The 21,051-nt window shown below is 33.5% G+C and overlaps 1 protein-coding gene across 1 annotated transcript; it reads right to left on the reverse strand.

The window, feature by feature from the left end:
* Positions 1 to 1,345: 1,345 nt before the first annotated feature.
* Positions 1,346 to 20,043, reverse strand: LOC134264430 (neurogenic locus notch homolog protein 1-like). The gene is made up of 31 exons (XM_062746719.1): positions 19,910 to 20,043; positions 19,697 to 19,809; positions 19,293 to 19,372; positions 18,535 to 18,749; positions 18,052 to 18,279; positions 15,949 to 16,065; positions 15,572 to 15,682; positions 15,086 to 15,199; positions 14,781 to 14,894; positions 11,614 to 11,727; positions 11,386 to 11,499; positions 9,282 to 9,395; positions 9,048 to 9,161; positions 7,570 to 7,686; positions 7,286 to 7,399; positions 6,911 to 7,030; positions 6,479 to 6,592; positions 6,187 to 6,297; positions 5,919 to 6,032; positions 5,691 to 5,804; positions 5,173 to 5,475; positions 4,708 to 5,028; positions 4,332 to 4,499; positions 4,115 to 4,219; positions 3,850 to 3,963; positions 3,521 to 3,634; positions 3,289 to 3,402; positions 2,843 to 2,956; positions 2,303 to 2,629; positions 1,868 to 2,182; positions 1,346 to 1,639 (listed from the first exon to the last, which is right to left on the reverse strand). The coding sequence occupies exons 1-31, from the start codon at positions 19,953 to 19,955 to the stop codon at positions 1,470 to 1,472; spliced, it is 4,563 nt and encodes a 1,520-aa protein (XP_062602703.1). The 5' UTR covers positions 19,956 to 20,043; the 3' UTR covers positions 1,346 to 1,469.
* Positions 20,044 to 21,051: the final 1,008 nt, after the last annotated feature.

Raw genomic sequence — 21,051 nt, forward strand, 5'->3', positions numbered from 1 at the left:
ACATTCGATCAGCACCACTGATAGAAGGGTCTAAATTTGAAGCCCTTTGTGAGTTAAACAATATACAACTCCACACTTGTGTGGAGTTCGAGAAATCACAAATTTCCCTTGACATTGTGACCGATCGGCAGGGGACACTCGCTCCTCCACAACCACTGATAGGAGGAGATATGTTTTTACAAAGTTATTCTCACACGCTTATCAGAGAGTTTTGTTGTTGGATTACTATTAATCGGAGTACTATTCATGTTTTCTTTCGAGTAAAAACATCCAAGTATGAAGCAGATGGGACAGAATATTTGATATCTTTCACTTTAAGCTCACTTGGATATACCGTGTCGGCATATGAATGGAAGTAACTTTTATTAACCATTAAATGTTTAGAAAGGTGCATGTTAACAGTATATTTACAGTGATTGTACTAAAAAAACTACAAACAATACAAATCTGTGAACATAAAACGCATGTGACTTGAAATTGCATATTTGGGATCAGGTGCATGAGAACAGTAAGCATCCCCTTTTGATTGATAACACCCGCCTTGAGAAGGAATACTCCGGAGTCAAGTTTGCTATTACAACAGTGGTCTAAAATGTGTATGAAAAACGTCAACAAAAAAGTGACTCAGTGATATTTAAAATTTGCTTACAAAATCATTATTATGACATAAATAGGGAAATTGTTTTCAACGAAAGGAGATAGAAAAACAAGGAAATCGTCTGTTTCTTTGAACGTAATTATTTTGCAAGTCTTTTTGTCGATACGAAGACTTTGTCAGCAAATACAATATGTCAATAATGCTGTCTGACTTGTACTTTTGTCATACCAATTTTAGGCTATTATCTGCACACTGCATTGTCTTAAAGTTTCTTTTTTTCTTTCCATTTTCCCATTTATGAAAAGGAGTGCACATGTCGCGGTTGATAGGTGCTTATACATGTACCTCCACTGCACCTTATCCCATCTGATAGAATTTTAGAGGTCCTTGTTTGCTCTGCTCACGATTATGTTGTTTCAATTGACTTTTGAGTATGATCATTTTTGGTTATCTCCATATTTTAGGCAAAATCTAACATTCAGTAATTATATTGACATTTTTTAGTGTTGGATACAAATTGATAAATTCTTCTTTCGTAAAAGATTATAAAGCTATAAAAATTGCAAAAAAAAAAAAAAAAAGAAAAATCAAACATATACCGGTATGTTAAGTAATATCCTGATCCAATCTAATGAAGATAGGTTCTGTTAATTCTAGGAATTCAATTTTTCTGGCTTTCTGTAGAAGCCTTTCAATTTATGGAATTTGTCTTGAATTGAAATAAAATTGAATTGATAGACACTGCAATTGTGAGGAAAAAAACAATTTATTTAACTATGAACAACAAGGAAGATTAAGTCATTTTTAGTGCATCAAAATGACTTTCTAAAATAAATTTCTATTATAATTATTAAATATAGCTTTTTCTACTTTAATCGTCATTGTCACATGTGAACAGACACTGTTGGCTTCTGTCATCAAAACACGTGGTGTTCGGGCAGTTTCGGACTTTGGGCGCCTCTCTTGTACAAGTGATGTATTTTTCTTTGTTGTATGGATGACGAATGCCTTTATTTAGGGGCACAGCTGCACAAATCTCGGCTAAAAAATTAATTTATTAAGAAAATTATAACGTGCTACGAAGCGAAAATTTTACAACGAACATATACCTTTCAAATATAAATTCGAAAAAAAAGTCTTAAGAGAAGAAAACATTTTTTTTTTAGAATTTATATATCAAACGGATAATCAACTTAGCTGTCCTGCTTCACTTGAAAAGGTTTTATTCCAATTTCAAGGATTAAAAAGTTTATGTGTAGACTAACTCACGTGATAAAAGATAGACATTCGTTTCGTCGAACTGTTCGGAGCCTCTGGCTTTACACCTTATCTTTGCCCTGTTCCATTCCATGTTCATGAAGTAAGTGGCGTTGACAGTTTGTTTTCGGACACATCCAAGGTCGACGTTTTCTCTTGTAGCGCTGTAAAATGTAAAATCATGGAAGGCTGTTTCGTTTTGAAGTTTGACCTGAAACTGGAGGTCACCATCCGGGTAACCAGGGTATCCTGTGCAGTTGAACGCGATATTAGCTTCGCCATACAACTCTTCAATCTTTGAAATAACAGGCTTTCCGCGGGATGGATCTGTCAATTTAAATTAAAAGATTCTTAAGAATTATGATATGTCTAATTTATTTATACTAAAATAAAAAAAAATCAATTATCTTCGAGTAGGTTTTTTTAAAAAAGATACAAAAGTCTCACTTGTAACAATTATTTTCGCATCCTGGTTTTGACCATTGTCTAAAACACATTTGTACACGCCTTCGTCTCTACAGCGCAAGCGCGTAAACTGTAAGGACACTTCCGCCGGTTGCTGTGCATTTCCTGGTGTGTAAATCACCTGAACATTTCTTTTATTGAAAACTGAGTTAGCACCACCATTAGGAGTAACTCGAACAACTGATCTGTTCCTTTTATCACTCCGAATGATATCAAGGCGCTTCCAGTCTTGGTAATTAAAAACTGAACATGTCACGGCTGTTACATTCTCTGACCCAATCTCTCCACGATGTCCGTCAACAAACAGACCTTCAAAAATATTGGCAAACATCAATATACATCTTTAAGGAGCATTAAGTTTTTCTAAAAATACAAAATATCTTAACTTAATATTTCATATGCTTGTATCATAAATTTAAACGAAGTTACACGATAATATTGAAATAGAACTACTTACATATATATTAACATCATTAACACACACACACACACGACAAATTTGCTTTACTTCGGGGACCTTACCACTCTCACAGATCTTTCCGAACCAGGGTTGGGGACAGTCACAGGAGAAGGATCCAATCAAATTAGTACAGCTCCCTCCGTTAATGCAAGGATTCAGCAAACATTCATCAACATCTGAAAGACAAAGCTAAGTATTATACTCTTAATTCATGAAACATATGGAGATAACGAACATTATTCCAGATCAAAAGTCCATAACACAATACAAAATAGGAGCAGAGCAAACATAAAAACAGAAAATAGGAACTGTGTACATGTAATGGTTTAGCAACATCAAACACAGACTAAGAATGATGTTGTTTCATTTTAGTTCATTTCAGAGAACTTGAATGTTTGTCCAGTGAATATTTTTCTCTATTGAATATTTTTTTCAGATGGAAATGCAATGATGGAAACAATACAAGTACTGTAAGGAATGACGCGGATAAGACAGAAATACATTGTACCCTGTTCACAGTATGCTCCCGTCCATCCACTTGGACAAGTACAGGAATACGCCCCTGGTTCATTTACACACGTACCACCGTTTTGACAAGGTGAATATAAGCATTCGTCAATATCTTCAATGATAAAAAAACATCTCATGTGTCGTGAATAATGTGAATGCATATTTTTTTATTCAGGTTAATTCTTCACAAATTACACATTTTCAAACAGATTATTATTTGTTATATCTACCTGTATCACATTGTTTTCCCGTCCATCCTGGCGAGCATGCGCACGTATAGGAAGCAATAGTGTTGGTACATTGCCCTCCATTAGCACAGGGATTCATCAAACATTCATCAACATCTGTCAACGATGCAGAAAAATGTAGAAAATAAATCATATATTATGTATTGTCAGTAGGCTTTAGAAAATACAAACATAAGCAAAGAAGTCATCTGAAAGATCTTTTATGATTAGTTCAAATTGTTTTGTAAAAGGTATCGAAAGCAACACCGTTTCTGTACACATTGGAAGGTAAAACATTTTAATTCTATCTGTTGGGCTTTAAGCATGAGTACCCATATCACAGAGAGGTCCCTGCCATCCGGCTGTACAGTTACACATGTAGGTCCCTGGTAAGTTATAGCACGACCCACCGTGAAGGCAAGGGGACGATATACACTCATCCTCATCTGAAAATGTCCGAAGGGAGATATCAAACAGAATAAAGGAATTAAGCTTTGATGAATAGTTAAAGTTTCTATCTCTTTTTAAGCGGTTAATGTCTGCATTTGCTGATTAAATAGAAATAAATGATAGATGTATGAAGAGGACTACACTTACCCATCTCGCATAACGATCCACTCCATCCACTGGGACACTGACAGGAAAGAATGCCGTTTATTATCCAACAAGATGCTTTGTTTTTACACAAGTTTATCTGACATTCTGCAAGTACAAAAATAAATATATACGTACAGGTATATGTGAAACAAACATTACCTCAAAGGTTTATGAAATAAATAATAATTTATGTATATTAACATTTTTTTTTTCTTACCTTTAACACAGGATCCACACTGTTGTTCATTTTCGTTAAAACACGTGTCGACATCGCATTCCATAACGGCCCTTGGTAGTTGGTTCAGGCACTGCACATATTTTTTTGGATTGTGTGGATGTTCAAGGAATATTTCTGTCACAGTGGATGCTCTTTCACAGAAATTATCTAAGGTGAGTAATGACATAAAAATATTTATTTATGACATGACAGCTAGTGATAAAAGAAAGATATATATATATAATATGAATTTTAGATTTTAAATAATACCATATTCATTTAAAGTTTGGGTTCCTAATCTTCCTATGTATACAAGTTTAAATTGATAAAAAACCTTAAAACTACAGCTGATTAAAATGCCAAATATTTTATAAACCTGGAAGGACATCTATCACAGTTTCATCGAAATTTCCGGACTCCTCCTCAATACATCGAATCGTGGCCTGGTCCCATTCTTGTCCAAAATTGTAGTCAACAGACATAGTTTGTGTACGTGAGCAATCTGCAGTAAGATCGTCTTGAACTTGCACGGGAAATTGAAAGTCTCTGTAAACAGCTTCATTTTGTTGTTTGACTTGGAACTTCAGATTTCCATAGGGGTAGGATGGGTGTCCTTGACATTGGATATTTATGGTTCTTCGATTGTCCACAACTCCCTCTGTTTTAGAAATCCGGGTCGGTTCTCCAGACGGAGGTTCTGTAGTATTAGAATTATTGTGAGCATAATTTCTTACATCTTTAAAAACCCATTTAAAACCTTTTTTAAAATTTGTTTTCAAAAATTAAGCTACTTTATAATATTAAGAAAGTTTTCAATAGCTGATGTGATAAAGTCCCTTACTTGTCACAACCAGGTTCATGGTATTTTTAGAATTTCCGTCTACAGTACACTGGTATTTCCCCTCATCCTCGCACCTCAGATTCTGAAAGGTCAAGGACACGTCTGCCCCACTACCCACGACACTACTGTTGATTTTGACCCCACCACCGGTAAAGTCCGTGAACAGTCCGTCCGGATTGACCTGGTATAAGGTTCTGTTACCATATTTGACTTCGATTGAATTCCAGGTCTCCAAGCGTTGAACACCACAGCTGATAGTTACACTGGAACCAAACTGTCCTTCAGCCCCCATCAAAAACATTCCTTTTAATTCAAAAATGTTTCATAATTTGTCACATTGTTTAAATTCCTAAATTTAAGTGTAAAACACACTCTTTTCTCTCAGATCCTGGTCAAATCCAAATCAAATCTCTTTTAGTTGCATGTCTGTATCTTTCAAGCTCTCACACTATTTTTCCCACAAGTAAAATATCTCAAATTTAGTTTATATTTTGATTCCTATTCTGATTTTTACTCACTCGCTGTGCAGTCCTGACCAACCCAAGGTTGTGGACAGTCGCACTGGTAGGATCCGTCTACATTCTGGCAAACTCCTCCATTAGAACAAGGATTCTGAACACATTCATCCACATCTGAAATAGATTTTTTTAAAAATCTGAATCATTCTTCCTTGTAAAAAGAATCAAATTGATAAACGTTTTGCATTTTATTGTTTCTTTTACTTGGTGGATTACTGTATCCCTTACCTTCATCACACTGTTTCCCCTCCCATCCTGAGTCACATTTACATACAAAAGATCCATGAATATTCTCACAAGCCGCCCCGTTGGAACATGGACTGTCTTGGCATTCATCAACATCTGTATAAAAATAATAAATACCCAGTTATAACGCCATACGTCTGGATCAAAATTGAACTAAGGATATTTTTTATCAACCTTTTTTTCAACAAAGTCTGCCATACCTAGATCAATATCTATATTTCAGGAAAACAATCTTTTCATTTTGACTTACCTTCGCATGGGGTACCAGTAAATCCCGGAGAACAGTCACACCCATAAGAGCCATTGAAGTTCAAGCAGGTGCCGCCATTACCACAGTCAGTAAGTAAACATTCATCTACATCTTTATTTGGAAGAAAAAAAAAACTTTATAAACTTCATGTAAAAGGCGAATACGAAGAACAGTGATAGGTTTCAAAAATCTTAAAACAATTCAAATATGTGAAGAGGGCAAAAACACGGACCTCTGGGAAAACCAAAGGTGGTGTCAGGTGCCTATGAAAGTACTTTTTTATTTAAATTACCTGTTTCACAATATTGTCCTGTCCATCCCTCCATACATTCACACGTGAAGGATCCGATCAGGTTCACACAGCTACTACCTTCGGGACAAGGCGACTCCACACACTCGTCCACATCTTAACAAAGGAAAGCAACTCTTGTCAGAGTTTAAGACACTAATTTTTTGGTTTGGGATATTGTAATCAGACATTTATGATCTATTTAAATATTTTTTTAATGTTTGAATAAATGACACGAATTAATTTCCATAAAAAGAGATGTTAACAAGCACTTTTGATATCTCGATCAGGAGGACACAGTGAAGAACCATCCACATGTTTAAAAAATCAAATTTGAAACTTGATTAAATAATGATTAAGTCCGCACGATTACTGTTGATATTAAAGATAAAAAAAATAGAAAATTAATCTTTATCTTGAAGAACTAGGTTGTACCTTGGTCACATAATTTCCCAGTCCAGCCACTGCTACATTCACACTTAAATGCCCCAGCTGTGTTGTTGCATATCCCTCCATTACTACAAAGTTCAGAATCGCCTAGACATTCGTCTTCATCTGAAAGAAAAATTAATTTGATATTAGTATGTGGGTTCATCCGGATAAAAAGGGTTGTGTGTAAACCATTAAGAGAATAACGACATTTATGTGAAATATGTGGAGATCAACGACTTCTTGGTGGAGAACAACAACTATTAGGTGAAATATGTGGAGATAACGAAAGGTATACAAGCTCAAAAGTCCATTAAACAATATATAATAGGTGCAGATAGGTGTCCGAAACAAACAAGTATGACTCTGTAGTCTCTGTACCTTCTGTGCAGTTTTTGCCTGTCCATCCCGGAGGACATTTACAGGAATATGAACCTTCCGTGTTAAAGCAAGGAACACCTTCCCCACACGGAGAGTTTAGGCATTCGTCCACGTCTGAAGAACGAAAAATAACAAATAAGTTCCATAAAAATACCAAATTATTTTTTGGGGATGAAAAATAAAATTTCTTTGACAATCTTTGATGGAAAAAATTAAATATTATTCCAAATCATTTCAGTTCTTAAAAATAAACATGTTTTTTAAATATGAAAGTGAAGTCTTGCCAGCTGTGCAGTTTCCTCCAGTCCATCCCGGTACACATGTGCACTCAAAGGAACCATCTGTATTTTTACATAAACCACCATTGGCACAGGGCTGTTGATTTTTACATTCGTCGATATCTATAAAAAACAAATATTGTCAAATACAGTAGAAAAGAAGCTTAATATTGTCGATTAAATAAAATAATAATTTTAAAAAAGTGAAATTATTGACCCTGGTTGAAATCTTTTCTTTCTTGTCCTCCATTACTAATACACATGGAGAAACCTTATTGAAGGAACCTTATTGCGTTTTCCTATCTTAGACACCGCTTCTCAACTATAATGGGGAATATTATGTGAGGACCTTGGATTGAGAAGAAGAAACGCCCCATTCACACTTGTATTATCATACTTCTATTTTCCATTAAAAGAAATCCTTTTTTATTTTATGAGCCACTGCTGAGTATTCTGTGAATATTCTTGTATTCTAATAGGGATCAGTTTCAATCTTGTAATAACTTATCTACATGTTTTTATTCTTTTATGTTGTGTAATTTGTGTGTATTGAGTTATCAATATTATCAATTCCAGTAAAATAGCCATAGAAAGCAGCGCAAAAAAATAAAAACCCTGGAAACACAAAAGGTTGGATCAAGTACCCAAGAAGAGTAACCGTCCTCGTCGAGTTTTAAGAACTTCGTATATAAAACATCGTATTCGGGTGATAATAATATATTCCTAAATAAATAAGAAGGATCTGAAGATGGCAAACATAACGTCAACAATGCTTTTCTCCAGAAAACATTCACATATGAAACTGTGGTGTCAGTTCAGTACTAGTAATGAAATTGAAAATTGTTAATTGATTAAACATCAGAAACATATTCAAAGGTCGAATTTAACACTAGAGCAAGTAAAATATTTTGAATGAATTTGCTTCCGCTGGGGGAGATTGAGAGAGAAATCTAAAATGAAATATATGGAGATGATGACCAGTATTCAAGCTCAAACGTCCATTAAACAATACAAGATTGGAGCAGAGCAAACACGGACCACCAAAACATCTAAAGTGGAATCAAGTGTCATGAAGGAGCGAGATTCCCCTCCCAACCGGTCACATCCGCCGTGTGCTCCTTGTCATGATCGAGAAATAACGGGAAAATCCATCAACAATTCAGCGTGTATATCATTGCATAACAAAGATTTCTTACAATCTTTTAAAGAAAACATATTAAGAAAAGTCTGAAAGACTTTGCTTAAGTTAATTAAATTAAATGCTTAAGATAATAAAACAAGTGTATATTTTTCCAACTCATAAAACATGTTGACTAGCATGTGTTAAGGAGTGTTGTTTTTTGCTACCTGTATGCCTGTGGTTTATGGTAATATTTGGTTATTCAAGGAATAAAATTGTTATGTTGTGAAATCCCACAATAAAAATTGTCACTGGTTGGGAGTAAACTACAGATTAATTATAGAAAATGGTCATCTCTACTAACCTTCAGCGCAGTTTTTTCCTTCCCATCCTATGTCACATTCACACGTGTAGGATCCCTTATTATTTACACATCTACTGCCTTCTTTACATGGATTGGTAAGGCATTCATTCAGATCTGTATTCAAACACAATCATGAAATATTTATGAGATAAAAAAAAATACACAATGAAATTTGCAAGTATGAAGAAAATATTAATTCAAAGTTAATAATTATTTTTCTTTTTCAGAACTTACCTTCTTCACAGGTTGTAGAGGTCCACCCTTGTTGACACTCACAGGTAAAAGAGCCCTGTGTATTTGTACAAACCCCATTATTCTGGCATGGACTGTTCTCACATTCGTCTAAATCTACAAAGTAATCACAAAAATTGAAAGCATGAAATGTTTCATCATTAATTTTCCATGCATACTCGGCTAACGAAGAATGACCCCTTTTGAAGAGAGTAATCCTTCTATTGCTAAATCTTTTTTGCTTTTGAATAAAACTCCACCTTTGACAACGATAACATGTTTTTCTCAAATTTTATCGAAAGTTGACACGATTTAAAAAAACAACAACATTAGATTCTTTTCTACTTCCGATATTTAAATAATAAAACCATGTCTAAAGGAATTCTACTCATTTCACGCAGTTTGAAAAGTTAATAATAATTAACATCATTTTTAAGTAGGAGCTTTTTCTTAATATATCAAGATGGCTGAAGCTTCGTCTATTTCTTTGTCCTTCTTCATAGTATAATTGTTAGTCAATTATTTAGACAGTGAGTTCTCGATGGATTTCGTTATTACCCGATTATAATAAGGAGCACACTGTGGGTGTTACCGGTCGGCAGGGGATGCTAACTCATCCATGGCACCTGATCCCATATCTGATGTTTTGGAGGTCCATGTTTGCTCTGCTACTATTTGGTATTGTATGGACGTTTGTTCTTGAATATCGTTCGTTATCTCCATGTGTTTCACATACAGTAATATGAAAAAAATATCTTTAATATTGTCGATTTAATAAAATAATAATAATAATAATAAAAGAAAATATGAAATTATTGACCTTGGTTTAAATTTGTTCCATTTTGTACCCTGTTACAAATAAACATAAAGAAACCTTATTGAAGGAACTTTATTGCGTTTTTTTTTTTTTGGTAACGTTTTTCGGCTATGGGTATATAAATAAATAAATGTAGTTATTTATAACTTAATTATTGTGGACCTTGGACCGTGAATTGAGAAGAAGAAACGCCCAATCCATTGTTGTATTATCTTTTTTTTTCATGAAGAAGTACACTTGGACTTTAATGAGAGTCTTTGCTGAGTACTTTGTGAATATTCTTGTATTTTTACAGGGATCAGTTTCAATCTTGTAGCTACTTTAAAAAAAAAACGAAGAGTTATCAATCTAATCAATCCAGTAAAATAGCAACAGTGAGCAGGGCAAAAAATAAAAGCCCTGGAAACACACAAGATTGGATCAAGTACCAGAGAGGAGTAACCATCCCTGTCGAGTTTTAAGAACTTTTCGTATATGGAACATCGTGTTCAGGTGATAATGATATATAATGCTAATATATAACAAGGTTTTGGAGATGGCAAACATCCCGTCAACAATGCTTTTCTCCAGAAAATATTCACATATAAAACTGTGGTGTCAGTTTCTGATGTTTTTACTTCGAGTTCAGTGGGATATACATAGATTCAACGTAGGAATGAAATTGAATACTGTTAATGGATTAAACATCAAAAATATATCCAATGGTCGAGTTGAACACCAAAGAACGTAAAATATTTTGAATGAATTCTGCTTCATTAGCATATAAAAATAGTTTCGATAGAAGACATTTGGAGAGAAATTTAAGATAAAATATATGGAGATAACGAACAGTATTCAAGCTCAAAATTCCATTAAACAATACAAAATTGGAGAAGAGCAAACATGGAACTCCAAAAAATTAAAGATAGGATCAGGTGTCATGAAGGAGTGAGCATTCCCTGTCAACCGGCCACACCCATCGTGTGCTACTTGTCATGATCGGAAATTAACGGAAAAATTCGTCCGTAATTCAGTGTGTATATCATGGCCAAAGTTTGAATTTAAATTGAAGATAATTAAAGCTTGAAATACTGAAACAAGTGTATATTTTTCCACCTTGTAAAAACATACTGACTAGCATGTGTTTAGAAGTTGTTGTTTTTTGCTACCTGTATACCTGTGGTTTATGGTAACATGTGGTTATTCAAGGAATAGACTTTGTTATGGTATAAAATCCCACAAAAATAATTGTCATTGGTTGGGAGTATACTACATATAAATTAAATTTAGAAAATGGTCATCTCTACTAACCTTTAGTGCAGTTTGTTCCTTCCCATCCTATGTCACATTCACACGTGTAGGATCCCTTATTATTTACACATCTACTGCCTTCTTTACATGGATTGGTAAGGCATTCATTCAAATCTGTATTCAAACACAATCTTAAAAAAAAATACACAATGAAATTTGCAAGTATGAAGAAAATATTATCAAATAAAACATTCAAAGTTAATAATTATTTTTCTTTTCAGGACTTACCTTCTTCACAATTTGTAGAGGTCCACCCTTGTTGACACTCACAGGTAAAAGAGCCCTGTGTATTTGTACAAACCCCATTATTCTGGCATGGACTGTTCTCACATTCGTCTAAATCTACAAAGTTATCACAAAAATTGAAAGCATGAAATGTTTCATCAATAATTTTCCATGCATACTCTGCTAACGAAGAATTACCCCTTTTGAAGAGAGTAATCCTTCTATTGCTAAATCTATTTTGCTTTTGAATAAAACTCCACCTTTGACAACGATAACATGTTTTTCTCAAATTTTATCGAAAGTTGATACGATTTAAAAAAAAACATTAAATTCTTTTCTACTTCCGATATTTTAAAAATAAAACCATGTTTATAGGAATTCTTCTCATTTCACGCAGTTTGAAAAGTTAATAATAATTAACATCATTTTTAAGTAGGAGCTTTCTCTTAATATATCAAGATGGCTGAAGCTTCGTCTCTTTCTTTGTCCTTCTTCATACTATAATTGTTAGTCAATTATTGAGACAGTGAATTCTCGATGGATTTTTTCGTTATTTCCCGATTATAATAAGGAGCACACGGCGGGTGTTACTGGTCGGCAGGGGATGCTAACTCATCCATGGCACCTGATCCCATATCTGATGTTTTGGAGGTCCATGTTTGCTCTGCTACTATTTGGTATTGTTGTATGGACGTTTGATCTTGAATATCGTTCGTTATTTCCATGTGTTTCACATACAGTAATATGAAAAAAAATATGTTTAATATTGTCGATTTAATAAAATAATAATAATGATAATAATAAAAAAGAAGAAAATATGAAATTATTGACCTTGGTTTAAATTTGTTCCATTTTGTACCGTTACAAATAAACATAAAGAAACCTTATTGAAGGAACTTTATCGCGTTTTCTTTTCGTTTGTAACGTTTTTCGACTATGGGTATATAAATAAATAAATGTAGTTATTTATAACTAAGTTATTGTGGACCTTGGACCGTGAATTGAGAAGAAGAAACGCCCAATCCATTGTTGTATTATCATTTTTTTTATTTTTCATGAAGTACACTTGTACTTTAATGAGAGTCTTTGCTGAGTCCTTTGTGAATATTCTTGTATTTTTACAAGGATCAGTTTCAATCTTGTAGCTACTTAAAAAAATATCGAAGAGTTATCAATCTAATCAATCCAGTAAAATAGCAACAGTGAACAGGGCAAAAATAAAAGCCCATGAAACACACAAGGTTGGATCAAGTACCCGGGAAAAGTAACCATCCCTGTCGAGTTTTAAGAACTTTTCGTATATGGAACATCGTATTCATGTGATAATGATATATTGCTAATAAATACGAGGGGTGTTAGAAAAGTTCGCGGACAAGTTCTATTGTGAGCGCGCCATTTCCACGAAACCGGTCAAACTTTTCAGATAAAATCTTAACCCATTTTCCAATAAATATACAAAAATTTCGTGCTCTCCGGTGATCAATGAAAAATATACAGCTGTTTTATTTTGATAAAACTTGCTTCACGGAGCATGCTACAAATTGGCACGTTTTCATCACAAAAATTAAAAATTGCACAATTGTAGCGCAAAGAGATTTGTGATATTTTACCTGTCGCTAAAGTATTCATGAAACGTCACTGGGAGAAATTTTGAATCAAATTGGAGGGTATATTACTGTTTTATAGCCATTTATAAACGATCAACGCTTAAAAACACAGCCAAAAATCGGAACGTCATTGAGCGTCGTGGAGCACTGCACTTCGTAAAAATTATGTATGTAGACAGGAAAATGTCTAAAAAGTGACTAAAATGTTCAAGATATTGCCAGGAATTTCCTATACATAACAGGACAAAAGGTTTCAAATGATTGTAGTTTTATAAGAATGTAAGGATTAACAATATGAATGATTTACTCCATCGATACTTCAATACCCCCTTATTGCATGGACGCTGTGCCTATATGGTTTTGCACATTTCCCATACTTGATCGATTACTTGCATAGACTTTTCAATAGGTCTCAATAATATCCGAATCAATACAAAAGACACAGTGGAAAAGTAACATGTCCTGATATAGATATTCAATTTTAAAGTAGAAAAATGGAAAAAAATATGAAAAAATGAAAGATTAAATGAACTGCGACAAAGCTTAACGATATGAAATCTTTTTGTCACGTTGCCTTATGTCATGTGATTGCTCCGTGAATCCCATGACCTCTTGGTAAAAATCGTTGTAAATTTTCAAGATTTTAATAAATGGACCTGATTTTTTACATACTAATAAACAAAATGTAGGAATTTATTTAGTCATAGGTCAAACTTCACAGTACACAATAGATTTTCCGTAAATCGATGTGTCCGCGAACTTTTCTAACAACCCTCGTAACAAGGATTTGGAGATGGCAAACATCCTGTCAAGAATGCTTTTCTGCAGAACACATTTACATATAAAACTGTGGTGTCAGATTCTGATGTTTTTAATTCGAGTTCAATGGGATATATCGACTCAACGTATGAATGAAATAGAATACTATTATTGGATGAAACATCAAAAATATATCCAATGGTCGAGTTGAACACCACAGAACGTAAAATTATTTGAATGAATTCTTTTTCATAAGTATATAAAAATAGTTTCGATAGGAGATATTGGGAGAGAAATTTAAGATAAAATATATGGAGATAACGAACAGTATTCAAGCTCAAAATTCCATTAAACAGTACAAAATTGGAGAAGAGCAAACATGGACCTCCAAAAAATTAAAGATAGGATCAGGTGTCATGAAGGAGTGAGCATTCCCGGTCACCCGGCCACACTCATCGTGTGCTCCTTGTCATGATCGGGAATTAACGGAAAAATACGTCCGTAATTCAGTGTGTATATCATGGCCAAAGTTTGAATAACTTTGCCTAAGTTATCTAAACTGAAGATAATTAAAGCTTGAAATACTGAAACAAGTGTATATTTTTCCACCTTGTAAAAACATATTCACTAGCATGTGTTTAGAAGTTGTTGTTTTTTGCTACCTGTATACCTGTGGTTTATGGTAACATGTGGTTATTCAAGGAACATACTTTGTTATGGTATAAAATCCCACAAAAATAATTGTCATTAGTTGGGAGTATACTACATATAAATTAAATTTAGAAAATGGTCATCTCTACTAACCTTTAGTGCAGTTTGTTCCTTCCCACCCTATGTCACATTCACACGTGTAGGATCCCTTATTATTTACACATCTACTGCCTTCTTTACATGGATTGGTAAGGCATTCATTCAAATCTGTATTCAAACACAACCATGATATATTTATGAAATAAAAAAAAGTATATCAATGAAATTTGTAAGTATGAAGAAAGTATTAACTTGTGTATCTATGTCTGCTCATGTTCCCCAATTAAACAAAGAAATATCAAACATTTTATCAATAATGATAAAAGTTATAAATTATTTCTCTTCTTTTCAGAACTAGCCTTCTTCACAGGTTGTAGAGGTCCACCCTTGTTGACACTCACAGGTAAAAGAGCCCTGTGTGTTTGTACAAACTCCATTATTCTGGCATGGACTGTTCTCACATTCGTCTAAATCTACAAAGTTATCATAAAAATTGAAAACATGATATATTCACCAATAATTTTCCATGCGTATTCGGCTAAAGAAGAAATACCCCTTGATTTGATTCTAGAATTGCTTAAACTTTTGCTTTTGAATAAAACACCACCTTTTACACGATTTCGTTTTTCTCATCGACAATTGATACGGAATTTTCTTTGAATATTCTTATCTACGTTCGATATTTAAAAGCATTTGCCATATTTAAAGAAATTCTACTCCTTTTATGCAGTTTGAAAAGTTATAGATAGTTGACATCATTTTTGTGTAGTAGAGTTTTATTGATATTTCAAGGTAGTTAGGGGTTTGTTTCTTTCTTTGGCTGCCAACTTAAAATAGCTTCCTACCATGTGTACAGTCGGTCCCTGTGTATCCGCTGGGACATTCACACCTGTACGACCCCAAGGTGTTGGTACAGGGTCGGCCATTGCAGGGATTCCTTCGACATTCATCCAAATCTATAAAAATCAAAAGATAATCTGGATTTAAGTCAAATGTTATCTATTAGTTTATCAGTTTCATTTTTTTGAAACTATTATAAGGTCTTAGTAAACATGGTGTTTAAATCATATTTGCCAAGTTTAAACTTAATTATTCATTCTTGAAGGATTGAGAGCCAAACCAGGTCTTTCCTGAACTTTGCTCATAACCTTAACTTTTATAGAATAAAAATAAAAGAGGAGAAAACTTTTCCCCATATTATTTATTGTCAGGGTCGTGTTACCTCTATCACAGTGTTGTCCCGTCCAGCCCTCCGTACAAACACAGGAATAAGAAACCTCGTCACTCACACATTTCCCGCCATTCTGACAAGGGTCCTCCATCAGGCAGTTGTCTACTTCTGTTAGTAAAACGATCATTAATTGAGGATTGGAACGGCACAAAATCGATTTAGTGCCATGTCATATGTAAGGAACCTTATCAAAGTCTTTGACATTGCTGATGTGTTATCAATCCAGAGGATGGATTCAAATAGACAGTTAAAAAGTAAAATATACCATTGATCAAAACAAGTTTTAAAGGTCTTTTTGAATAAAAGGGATGAAAAAAACGAACAGTGACAGATATAAATTCTGTTAACAATACACGTCTATACAGAGGGCGTTAAATAGGTACCCCTGGAACTTCGAGAGGTTGGATTAGGTGACTAGGAGGAGTAAGCATCCCCTCTTGACCATTAGATATGTATTGATCAGGCAGGAGGATCATTTTGTATTTAAATTCAGAGTAAAAACAAAGGCCTTATAGTTGGTATGGAACAAGTCAGCTATATTACTTTTAACCAATACTTTTAACATCAACGTTTATGTCAGTAGCCTGTCTCGGTTGAAAAACAAATTGGGGGCATGCGCTGGGGTAACGAGTTGGGAGATGTATGCAAACATAATACAATGACATAAAGCAGGTGAGTGGAGTATCACTACATTAATAAGAAGAGTTGAAGATTGAAATATTGAATGATCTTGTTTGTAATGCAATTTAGTTCATGATTTATCCTTTCCTCTGTTGTCTGTAAAAATCCATATGTGAACCAGACGAGGCAGACTGTGTATAAAGACATAATGCAATATTTAAACATAGGTTTCATGTGTAATTAGTGTGTTCGATTCGATTAGCTGATTTCTTCTACACGTTTTAGAGTTGTAATATTCACGTCAAAAGGGGTTTTCGTTCACTAAAATTCCTTATCACATATACAAACATACTCCTGTAATAAACATAAATGACAATTTTTTATTATAAACCAATTATCCACCTATATTCTTCGTCAATGGGTGTGTTATTCAAAAATCTTTGATCAGATGTCTTGCATAGCCTTTCTAATTATTAACTGAATATTATTAACCTTCAGATTTCCTGTTCATTTTAGCACTCAAAAAATCCTTTACAAAGTTTGTTATTTTATTGTTTTTAATTGCCATAAGCCTAGAGCACTTTTAAAACTGTCATCCCGGTTTTATGGCTCTGAATTATGATAAACACTTTATCTAAACTCTATTTTCACCAGAGGCAAATAGCCATTTTTTTACGTAATAATTTAGGCTGATGTTTTCACCCACGCGTAACTTAATTCAGAATAACAACTGTATTGTGCTAAGCAATGCCTTAAAAAGGAATTCTTAATTATATACTGAAAAAGCAAATCGTTCTTTCTGAATCAATCTTTTTTGAAAGTTCCTAACAAATGATTGTGTATCAAAGACTTTTAATTACATTATTTGCAGTGTTTGAACATTATAGAAGTAATAAGAATTATGTCTTCAATTCTGAAACATTCAGTGTACATAATGCGTATCCTATGGTATTGCAAACTGGTGCAATAAATGATAAAAACAAATTTACGAATGCATGTATCGTCATACATTATCAAAATAATTTTCAATCCATAGATTAAATTAATATACAGCAAGTAAAAAAAACCCATGTTTTCCCTTTTCATCAAATTAACTTCTTGCTCTTAGTTTCAATGTACTTACAGACACATATATTATTAAAGTCGTAATTGTCTTTTTTATGTTTATTATATTGAGGAAGTCATTAGCTGTATATCATAAAGTATAAAGTAAGGCTTTAAATATATTGAGACAATGAACAGGATTTAAGCTCAAAAGTCCATTAAAAAATACAAATTTTTTGAGCGATACAAACTGATGACCTCTAGAACATCAGAGTTGGGATCAGGTGCCATGGAGGAGTAAGCATCTCCTGCTGACCGGTCACACCCGCCGTGTGCACCTTCTCCTGATCCATCGACATTTCGATGTATAAATAATGGCCTAACAATTAGATGAAAACGTCAGAATGTGGTGAATTAAAATTTGATTACCCGGAAGTCTGGATAGAGTTGACCCCGTGTCAGGTCCAAATATTTCCTCCGTCCCTCCCCAGTTGTACCGGGATAGGAAAACGTCCCACCAATTGGTGGCCCACACGATCTCTACGGTGGTAACTGGAGGTTTGGGGGTGGTGGTCACCACCTTACTGCCCTCACTGACCAGTGGGGTCGGGGATGTGTTCACCGTTCGCCTCAGTCGTTCGCTCTCCAAGAGTGGGTCTAAAATGAAAATAGAATGATTACATTCTGGAATCGGTTGTCAGAGCATTTAGAGAAAAACAATTAAAAAACGTAAAGTTTAAATATTTTTGATTTACTTTTAATAGAATATTTATTTACAATAGTTTGAACATCACTTGCTTTACTTGTGAAACAATCCTACAAGTCTTAAAAAAAATTTCATGGTCTGTAAGACGCTTAATTACTACTAAAAATATTAAGACGCACATTAAAAGATAAAAAAAGGATATTTACTTGATATCTGTGGTCCGGATTCAGGGCTGTTTGTAATATGTATAGAAGATATTGGTATTAGATTTTTATTTATATCAATCAAGGCCTTCCCGTCTTCAGTGAGGTGTTTTGAATTCTGAAGAATGGTATTTAGAAGTCCGTCTTCTGTTTCTGTGATTTTCTGGTTCAAGTTTTCGAGAGTTAATCTCACTTCAACCTTTCCAGCTGTAGTTTTCCTATAGAATATTTCAAATATCATTAAAATTTTGTTGGGACAGTTTCATTTGTTAAAAAGAGAAAAGCTGTAAGTACTTTATCTGACTTAAATTTTTTTAATTTGAAAATATTTTAAAAACCTTTCTCATGTGTTTCTTCGGTTCGTTTTCAGTCAAACTTGAACTCAGTGGTTACAGTTCTTAACGTTAACGTTTAATCAACGTATTTAGCGTTGCTTTCTTTTAAAATTGAAAGAAGAAATATTCAAGAGAAACTATGGGTGTGTATAATTTAATCAGTACTTTCTATGGACAACATTTCCTACATGTTCAAATAAAGATATTCCAAGTTTTGTTTGAGGTTTCTTTCTTTATAAAAGAGTTTAAATGCGATTTTGGTGTATTCAGTGTATTCAATGTAGCTGAGTTATTGTTAGATTTGTGCTTAGTATTCAATGGGCAAAAGGTGTTCCTGGTCGAAAAAAATACCAATGGCAGTAAGAATAAAGTTATAACTCTTGGATTTTCTTTGTTATTTTGTAGATATAAGTACATTAAACATACCTCAGACTATCTACATGACAAGCATCTTCTTGGTGCTGACGTCCTTTCTGAACTTCTGTGTTTGAAAACATGCCGCTAAACTGAAGAGGTAAGAAGAAAAAGACGTGGTATTTAAAATCTGCTGTTAAATTTATATTCTTTCTTTATGTATGGTTGTATAAATATATAATACATTCTTTAAAATTTTTTTTTACAAAATCTTTAAACATTTTTTTAAAGAAAGTATATACAAAATTGTTGTGTCGGCAGGGGATGCTCACTCCTCCATGGCACCTGATCCCACCTCTGATGTTTTGGAAGTGTTTGATCTGCCCCTATTTTGTATTGTTTTATGGACCTTTGATCTTGAATACTGTTCGTTATCTCCATGTGTTTCATTGTAAAATTGGCTGGATAATTCATACCTCGACACAAAGTGTATCGGCAAGGTCTTTAAACTCTCGAGACATGTTTTCCTCCATTCCAGGTTTATAATCCACATTTTCAATAATCAGAGATATATGTCTTTTTTGTAAATCTGTTCAAAATATAATGAATCCTAATAAACAATAAACACAAATTGCATATTTTTATCAAATCTTTAAAAAACAATTTGAAAAAATTGTTATTTCTACAACCTTGTGATGCTGCTATTGGAAATAGAACTGTAGTCAGTATAATCATCAGGAATGACGTAATGGATACTTTATTTGTGGAAGTCTTGGGTCGCCTCTTCTCAGATGATGAACATCGGACTCTGGATTTTGTATTCATGGTTCTCTGTTTATGAACGAAGAATTGATGATACATTGAAAAATTGTAAAAATCTTTATGAAGGAACAAAATACATGTACTTATAAGTATGTTCTACAGGGTTTGATGGCATGCTATTGTTAAATTATAAAGTTATTTCTTTATTCAAACATGTTGAATTGTATTGTTAAAATCCTAACATGATCTTCCTATAACAAAGGTGTCTATTTCCAGAAGATTCAATTTTGTAAATGAAAACCTTTGTCTCTGTCATTGTTGTAAGATTTTTTTTATATGAAAAATAAGTTTATCTTTATATATATTTGCTGACACTCCCTATGATGTAGGTAATGATGCAATGTAGCTCAACTTTAAATTCAGTTTTAATCCAGTTTTCTTTTTAAATAATAAACTACGTGTTTGTTTTTTTTAGAATTTTTCGTCTGCTATTTTACATGTATTTTGTGTGTGTGGCGTCTGTATCTTATGTAAGAGTCATGACTACATTATTATGTTAATGAATTTTTCAACATTTATTTTTTGTTTTATGCATCAAAAACTGACAGTCAGATATTTATAAGCAAAACATGTCACAACGGACCATATTTATGCCTTTAAATTTCTGAATTTTGTTTTATGATTTCCAAGTATTTAAAATATCCAAGTATTTGTGAGACTCTGTGGTATTTTTTTTTATCTCAAGCTCACCAAGATATATCGTATCAACATAGGAATTGAAATTACGATTGTTAATTGACAGTACGTCGTTGATATATCTAAATGTTGAGTTGAAGGCCACAGCAAATGATTTCTTCTTTTCACGCATAAGATTTTGCACAAACTCTGCTTCATATGAATACAATATTCATATGAATACAAAAATAGGTCTGCTAAAAATGGAGCGCAGTTGGTACCCATGGAATTGTTGGAAGACCTGGTCTCTAACAACCACATAAATATTGTCAATCAGAAACTCAAGCATCTTTTTTGATATCAACTTAATTCAGAGTACTTGTGTGTGCAATCA

The sequence above is a fragment of the Saccostrea cucullata genome, unplaced genomic scaffold (genome assembly GCF_032062105.1).
Source record: "Saccostrea cucullata isolate Sc308-1 unplaced genomic scaffold, CSIRO_AGI_Scuc_v1 ctg844, whole genome shotgun sequence".
In the NCBI taxonomy this organism is placed as follows: Eukaryota; Metazoa; Mollusca; class Bivalvia; order Ostreida; family Ostreidae; genus Saccostrea; species Saccostrea cuccullata.